General features: G+C 40.6%; 1 protein-coding gene across 5 annotated transcripts in view; it reads right to left on the minus strand.

Annotated features, from left to right (window-relative positions):
- Positions 1–8,822, minus strand: part of LOC107563979 (liprin-alpha-3-like) — a 46,556-nt gene that overhangs the window by 25,998 nt on the left and 11,736 nt on the right. For 4 of the 5 annotated variants that reach the window (XM_016248946.1, XM_016248947.1, XM_016248945.1 and 1 more), the window contains exons 3-7: positions 6,806–6,907; positions 2,859–3,023; positions 782–856; positions 625–684; positions 420–548 (exon numbers count right to left, since the gene is read on the minus strand). In XM_016248946.1, the coding sequence (XP_016104432.1) occupies positions 420–548; positions 625–684; positions 782–856; positions 2,859–3,023; positions 6,806–6,907 (531 nt within the window). The remainder of the gene's footprint in view (positions 1–419; positions 549–624; positions 685–781; positions 857–2,858; positions 3,024–6,805; positions 6,908–8,822) is intronic. The other variant, XM_016248949.1, reaches the window with a different exon arrangement.

The following is an 8,822-nucleotide window of genomic DNA, read 5'->3' on the forward strand; positions in this document are numbered from 1 at the left end:
GTCATTATAATCTGTAATCATGTCCCCACTGGATGCAACAAATGCCTTGTTTATAATGGGTTTTATTGTTTTTGTCTCATCGCTCCGGCCGGGACACGGCATCACAATATGGTAAGGGGCGTAACATTTCCGTCACACACTTGAGGTATTCAGCCAATCATAACGCTCTGGATGGCTGGCCAATCACAGCACACCTCACGTTTCAGAGCAATGAGCTTTGTAAAAATCTACGCGTTTCAGAAAGGCGGGCATAGAGGAGAAACAATAATGTACAGTATGTGGAAAATAATGTGTTTTTTTAACCTTAAACCGCATAAACACATTTCATTACACCAAATACACAAAATAATGTTCTTTTTAGCAACATCATATGACTCCTTTAAAATTCTTCCTCTATAGGGCAGCAGTGCAACACTCACCTGTCTGCACATGAGCGCCAGTCTTTCTTTTAACTGTGAAAGCTCTGCTCTCTGTCTCTCTATCTCTCCCTCTCTCTGTCTGTCAATCTCGCCATCATCCAAGATGGAGGAGGGGCCGTTCGGGAGCCGCTGTGTGAAAAACAGAGGAACATGAGAAAAAAAGATTCAAAAGATTCAAAACATTATCCAAATAGATTGGACTCACCTCCTTTCCATTGTCCAAACCCCGTTCTCTCCTTTTAATCTGATCCCGTAAAGACAGAACCTAAGTGTAGCGAACAAATCTAAGCATGCAAGACCAGCGTGCCACATAAAGAGAGAAAAGGAGGTACAGACATATGTTGCAAACGTATGATGTTTACCTCATTTGTGGATGCTTCCAGCTCTTCCTCTAGAACGGCAACTCTCTCTAAAGCCACACGCAATCTCTCACGCACCTGAGGGAGAGAAGAACAATAGACAATGAATCAACAGGGAGAACCTGTCCAAAAAAACATCACCTCTATGAAGAGACAGTAATTCTGTAGATGTCTGACTGTTTTAGGGCTGAACGATTTTGGAAAATAATCTAATTGCGATTTCTTTTTACCAATATTGCGATTGCGATTTAATATGCAATTCTTTTTTTAAAGCTCTTTATGTTCTGTATTATTCAACAAAGACAAGCTATAAATCATTGTATAGTATGACCAACACACTATTATAGATAGATTAAACATAAATGTTCTTTTCTGTAGGCCAGGCCTATATGTTACGATGAAATTAGGTGATGCATGAATTGATATGAATTACATTTTTATTTAACAACTACAATCACATTATATTGACTGATTTGTTGAACTTCCAACCTTGTAAGCATGTAATAATTATGACAACATAAAGCACTGACAAATAAGCCTGGTGTAAACATTAATATGAAAGTCAGTAACAAATCACACTATCTAAAGTAGATTGCAGAAATATAAAAACAAGTCTGTTGCTTTACCACACTACTTTGGGTAATTCACAGTCACTGTAATAAACATATGTAAACATGTGCACTGCACTTTTTAAACACTGTCTGTTAACTTTAGACCAGTGGTTCTCAAACTTTTTTGGTTGCGCCCCCCTCAGACTACCAAATAATTTCACTAAACATTATGAAAATTAATGTGTTTTTAATATAAAAAACCTACAGGGAAAAAAACACCTGCATCACTTGAAACATTGAAAAATAGCATAGAGAGAATAACTTATTATTATTCGCTCTCTGTAATTATTTTTTTTTGTGAGTTTCTTGCTGTCCGCTAAGGCATAGGACACACACAGGCTTTCCTCACCAACGACATTAAACACTGTGTCTACACCGGACACGAGTGGCAAAATACAGTCGAAACCATTATAATCAGTGACGCTGTCTACATTAGATGCGGCGCGACAAAACCCAACATTAATCTGATGCCTTGTTCTATTTATGACGTACTGACACAAAGTTAAAATGATTTGCAACAGTCGCTTTGTCGCGTCCAGTGTAGAGCTGTTGCGGCGCGACGCAACAACTGTAGCATCCGGTATAGACACGGCGAGTGAAGCCGAGAGCAAGATATGCCTTGTCATATTTTCTGCATTTAGCTTTTGAATGACCAGCACCTGCCTGGGTCTGTGCGACTTCATCTATGGCTTTTCTCTTCGCTTTCACAAACCGATCCATCTCCCATTCTAAGTTACGTCCTTTGGCTGTTTACTTATTTCTTTTCTTTTTCTGCTGATGGCTCGCGCTCGACTTGAAGCAGCGCTGCTTAGACCGATGGGTGTGTGTCATCAAAGTACTGCGAGAGCTATAAGAGAGCGCGGACGTCTCCTTAAGCTTTCTCTCGCTCGCCGTACTTTGATGTCATACACCGATCTTCAAGTGGAACACACCTCCTCACTCTCGCCAGCCTCTGCGATTGAAAAATCAAAATTTTTCATATCGCGATATTATCACAAATGCAATTAATCGTTCAGCCCTAGACTGTTTAAACACTGATATCAGCTTTAACAACTTCTTAATGAACTCATAAAGTGCAATATGAGAAGGTGTCCTGCTTCACTGATAGCTGTGCTTTAAAACAGAATTATTAGGTTTTTTGAAGGGACCAAATGAAACTACCTTTGCATCAGAGAAATAATGGCTTAGATTTTGTTATTTCCCTTCACACAAAGCTAATGTATAGCTTAAGAAGACTTTAAATACAGCATATGAGTCATATGGGCTATTTTTGTGATACTTTTATGGTGCTTTTCATCATTTCTGAAGCTTTAGGCCACTGTGTTTTCATTATGAGCAGGACTAACCAGAAAAACACAATGAAAACAGAAACCAAACGACAGCTGTGGTCACAAAAAAATTCAGATATTTGGATTTATCATCATGCCAAAATATTGTAGGACAGTAGAGAGTAGGGAAGGGCTGCTGACCTTTTCATCCAGGGCTTTATGGTGTTCGAACAGGGACTTGAGGGCCTTGAGCACCTCCACCTCGCTGGAGACTCCAGCAGGAGACTGAGCCTGCCTCTTCACCACAGTCATCCTGAGAGAACGCTCGTGACGAGACACCAGACACTCCAGATGCTCCAGCAGCAGCTAGACAGCACAGGAAAGAAACAGAGAAAGTAAGAATTTAAATTGGGAGACGGGGGATAGTTATTACCCCTTTCTTTACTCTAGTGAACATTTGCCAGAGTAGGATTGACTCCCAGAGAACAGTCTTAGGGGAGTCACATACATTACCATTCAAAATGTTGGGGTCAGGGAGATTTTTTTTATGTTTTTAAGTCCTTTATGCTCAAAGGCTCAAGGCTGTATTTATTTGATCAAAATTACAGTAAAAACTGTAATATTGCAAAATATTATAAGATCTTTAACTGTTTTTCACATTTAAAATAATTTATTCCTGTGATGCCAAAGCTGAATTTTCAGCAACCATTACTTCAGTCTTCAGTGTCAAATGATCCTTCAGAAATCATTCTAATATGCTGATTTGCTGCTCAAGAAACATTTCTAATCATTATTAATGTTGAAAACAGCTGTGCTGCTTAAAGGGTTAGTTCACCCAAAAATTTAAATTCTGTCATTAATTACTCACCCTCGTGTTGTTCGAAACCCGGAAGACTTTCATTCATCTTCGGAACACAATTTAAGATATTTTTGATGAAATCTGAGGGCTCTCTGACCCTCCCATAGACAGCACGGTAACTACCACGTTCAAGGTCCAGAAAAGTACCAAGATGATCAACAAAGTAGTCCGTGTGACATCAGTGGTTCAACTGTATCATGACAGTACCATGACGCGAGCGTGTGGCGGCGCTGACCCAGATCCGGCGTAATGCCATCATCACGCCAGATCTGGGTCAGCGCCGGTGCCGCCACACGCTCGTGTCATGATACTGTCGTGAACGTGCATCCACAAGTGACGCAGTAGAGACGAAAATGTGGAATAAAGCCGTTATTTTTGTTTTCTTTGCACAAAAAAGTATTCTCGTAGCTTCGTAACTTTACAGTTGAACCACTGATGTCACACGGACTACTTTGTAGATCATCTTGGTACTTTTCTGGACCTTGAAAGTGGTAGTTACCTTGCTGTCTATGGGAGGGTCAGAGAGCCCTCATATTTAATCAAAAATATCTTAAATTGTGTTCCGAAGATGAACGAAGGTCTTACGGGTTTGGAACAACAGGAGGGTGAGTAATTAATGACAGAATTCATTTTTGGGTGAACTAACCCTTTAATATATTTGTGGAAACCGTGATACACTTTCTTTGATGATTCTTTGTTGATCCGATTTGATTCATTCTTTGATAAATAAAAAATTCAAAAGAACAGCATTTTTCTTAAAATAAAAATCTTTTTGGAACATTATAAATGTATTTACTGTAATTTTAGATCAATTTAATTCATCCTTGCTGAACAAAAGTAGAATTTTCATTTCCAAAAAAAAAAAAAAAGTCTCAAAACCCAAAAGGTCAGCAAAGAGGCTACAAAAAAGACTGAATATTTCCACCATTATTCCCAGGACAAATAGTCTGTTAACTGAACACAAGTTGAACTTTTGTGATAACATGCTACCACAATAGTAACATAAAGGTAAATTTGTCACAGTGTCTGGTTGTGGTACCCTGGACTGGCCACTTGACTCTTCCTGTTTCTATGTTTTATGTGTTAAACTCCAATTCCCATAGTCCCTTGCTTGATTATTCTGTTCTGATCAGTAGCACCTGTTTATTATTTCCGATCATGATCACCTGTTTATCATTTACTCATTATCCCATCTATATATACCATGCTCACTCTGTCTGTCATTGCTGCTAGATTGTGTATTGTCTTCTGAGTTCATAGTTGTCTCATGTTCATCGTGTTTTCGGTTCTCTGTGTGTTGGATTACCTTTTGCAACGTTTTTGTTCTGTTCTGTTAATTTGTTACTTAATAAACAACTGCACTTGGATCTACCTTGTTTTCTCCTGGCATTCCGTGACAGAATCTAGCAGCCACTACAAGATCCAGCAGTTTGTTTTTCTTTTTACCTTTTTTTTGTGGACCATGGACATTCGTATTATTCCTCCTGCTTCGAAGGAGCGCAAGGCTCGGCTCCGGATGTTGGTGGATCTTCGCCAACAGGGGATGGAGATTGGCGGTTTCGCTCAGACCTTTTGGAACTTTACGGTAGGGATGGAACTTTATGATTCCGATTTTAAAGAAGATTTTTAATGATTGTTTAGACAACCCCGTGCCTCCTTGGGAGATGGGTGGGCTTAAGATTCTTGACTTTTGGGGTCTCATTGAGTATCTCCGTTACCGCAACTTGGTAATGTCATGTCGGTCTGAGTTCCTCACAGTGCCCCCGGAGATGCCCGAGCCCGCTCCAGTGGATAGCGAATCATCAGTGTCTCAGTCACGCAAGCGAGGGTCAAGGAGGAGGCCAGTAAGGTCCACTCCAGTTCTCCCGGAACCCACTCCAGAGCCCGCTCCAGTCGGGGAGCTCACAGAGCCCACTCCAGAGCCCGCTAGTCGGGGAACCCACAGAGCCCACTCCAGAGCCCGCTCCAGTCCGGGAACCCACAGAGCTCAATAAGGAAGTCACTCCAGTCCGGGAGCTCACAGAGCCCACTCCAGTCCGGGAACCCACAGAGCTCATTAAGGAAGTCACTCCAGTCCGGGAGCTCACAGCGCCCACTCCAGAGCCCACTCCAGTCCGGGAGTTCATAAGGTCCAATTCAGAGCCTGCTCCAGTTCAGGAGCTCTCAGAGCTCATTAAGGAATTCACTCCAGTCTGGGAGCTCACAGGGACCGTTGCGGATCAATCGGCCTGTCCTGTTGCAGCCATCGAGGCTGGTACTAAACTCTCTCTGCTCTTGTTTACAGTTTTTCCCTGAGTCGCTGAGAGGGTTTTCTGTTCCACCAGTGTTGCCTGGCAGGATTCCGGCTCTGCTCTGGTTGCCCGCCTGGGTTCCTGTTTGGCAGGAGCCTCACTGGCTCATTCCTCTGGCTCCATCCTGGCTATCTGCTGGGATTCCTGTGTGGTTGGGGCCTTGCTGGTTCATCCTGCCGGCCCTGCCTTGGCCTTTCACCCTGCCGGTTCTGTGCTCATGCCCTGGTCTATCTCTGTCCCCTGGCCCCCTTCCATTGTATGGTCCTGGCCCGCCGTCCCTCCCCCTGGTCCGCCTCAATTCCACCTCCCTCCTGAACTTTTGTGTGTTCTGGTGGAGCATCTGGTATCCGCTCCGTAGAGGGGGGGTAATGTCACAGTGTCTGGTTGTGGTGCCCTGGACTGGCCACTTGAAGGTGCTCTTCCTGTTTCTGTTTTATGTGTTAAACTCCAATTCCCATAGTCCCTTGCTTGTTTATTCTGTTCTGATCAGTAGCACCTGTTTATTTCCGATCATGATCACCCGTTTATAATTTACTCCTTATCCCATCTATATAGACCATGCTCACTGTCTGTCACTGCTGCTAGATTGTGTATTGTCTGAGTTCATATTTGTCTCATGTTCATCGTGTTTTCTGTTCTGTGTGTTGGATTACCTTTTTTGCCACTTTTTTTTTTTTTTTTTCTCTGTTAATTTGTTACTTAATAAACAACTGCACTTGGATCTACCTTGTTTTCTCCTGGAATTCCGAAACAAAATTGGAAAGAAAAAAGTAAATGAGAATTTGTTTTGAACTAGCTACAGAAAACATCCATTTGTCACTGTACTTCTGACTCTAGTTACTGAGAGAACGCTTTTGTGAAAACTAGTCTATATATGGTAAGGGTGGGATATTGCACCCCAGCCAAAACTTTTCATCAAAAACAAACACAGGCAGGGGATATAAAGAGGATGTGATGTCTGTTTCACACGCACATATTATGGTTATGGAGTTACTGACCCGTGTATTGTTCCTCTCCGCTTTGAGCTCAGCAATCTCCTCTTCTCTCTCCAGCAGCTGCTCCCGACATACATTCAGCTCTTTGGTCAACACCGCAAACTCCTGCTCACACACACAAACAGACACAACAGAAAATGAATTCTGTTCTGATCTTTACAGGCTCCTAGCAATCAACACAAATAAAGCAAAGAGTGTGTATCCAGTGCTGTGGTCAGCCTGAAATATATTTACGGATCACTCAAACCATACAGACATAATGTAGAAATAAACACATACACCACATGTGTCCACCGTGCAGTCTGGGCTTCAGACAGCCTGCCCACGGACCGCCCACAGACTCACTGACCGTCTGAGACACGGTGCATACACACAACTGAAACACACACTTTCTCAATCTGGCAAGCTCTAATCTGATTGGCTGACTTCACACCATTTCACTAGGTGTAAGAGCCCACAGGGTTTATTATCAGTCTGCCTGAAAAGTTGTGTTTGCAGGCTGATACAAGAAGTTCAGCTGTTTTGAAGATGAAAATAATCACTGGATTTGCCTAGGTTTGATAGGTTAGTGATTTCAAAACCTTGAAAGATACTCTCTCTCTCTCTCTCTCTCTCTATATATATATATATATATATATCCGCCAGTGTTCCCTTACGAAAAAGAAGTTTATTCAAGTGTGCTGTTAGTATACTTTTAAACTAAAAATAGGAAAGTACACTTTTAGTCTACTTTATGTACTTCTCAGAAATGGGCTTTATGTACTTCTCAGAAATATACTAAAATGACATTTAAGTATACTTGACTTATACTGAGGAAAAAGTCTAAATATATTTGAGCTACTGTATACTTGTGCTCCTAGAATCCGTGTTTTCATTGTTATACGGTAGGGGGCGCTAGTACACATGTTCTGTACAGAATTTCCAAAAAACACAAGTGAAGAAGAAACCGAAACAACAGATGCTTCCACATGTAATCTAACACGATCATCAGACAAAACAGCATCAAAACTGTGTAACCTTATGGAATAAAATGTCGACCAATGAAGAGGAAATAATGACTGTTAAGCTTTGGGGTGTTGGTCGACTCCATCTACGTTTTGATTATCATTTTGAATCCAATTCATAGTCTTTTTTTCAGCTTTTAGTTCAAAATGTTGTTCATTTCTTTATTTTTTATTTATGAAACTTACCCACATTCAAGTGTTTAAAAAAAGAATGCATGAAGCTAGAATAAAATTTTTGTTTACAAGCAGGATACCCTGTTCTTTCTTTTGATGATTTGTATGTTCAGATATTCATATAACAAAATATATACAAATTAATACCTAAATAGGGACATAGTAGTATACTTAAGGTATGATGTAAAGTTCACTTAAAGAAAACTTACGAGTATACTTGCAGTATAAAACTACTAAACTAGTAGTTTACTGAGACTACTTCAAAGTAGGCTTGCCGCGATAGACGGTGCTGACGGTGATACCGATGTTAAGCCGCAACACCGATTAAGTCACTTGCCCACCGCGTCACCGACCCCCACCATCGAATGACCGTCGCATCACAGATCAGATTTCATTTATCCAGTGAGGAGAGTGAGTCGAGTGGGGTGAGACAGACAAGACGATATTGGATGATTTAGTTTCTAAACGAAATGCAAAAGCGCCCGTTTGGCAATATTTTGGATTTTGAAAAGCCTGTTGACTTTTGTCGTTTATCTAAGGTGATTTTGGAAGTTTTTTAAAACATTCGTTTCTTATTTAATTGGTTCCACATTGTTTGCTGATTTTTACTTTATTTAAACTTTGTGTCATTTATTTATTTTACTTGACATTTGTTTTGCTAATAAACATTTTACGTTTCTTATTTATTTGTTTATATATTATACGTTTACTTATTTCCAGTTTTGTATACCTATTAAACTTTATGCAAGTTATTTTTTATTTTATATTAGGCATAGCCTGCCCTATAGCATGGTGTATTTTTATTTGTTTTGTTAATAAAAGTTCTATGTTTTATATATACG

This window comes from Sinocyclocheilus grahami, unplaced genomic scaffold (genome assembly GCF_001515645.1).
Source record: "Sinocyclocheilus grahami isolate Dianchi unplaced genomic scaffold, SAMN03320097.WGS_v1.1 scaffold901.1, whole genome shotgun sequence".
Taxonomy (NCBI): Eukaryota; Metazoa; Chordata; class Actinopteri; order Cypriniformes; family Cyprinidae; genus Sinocyclocheilus; species Sinocyclocheilus grahami.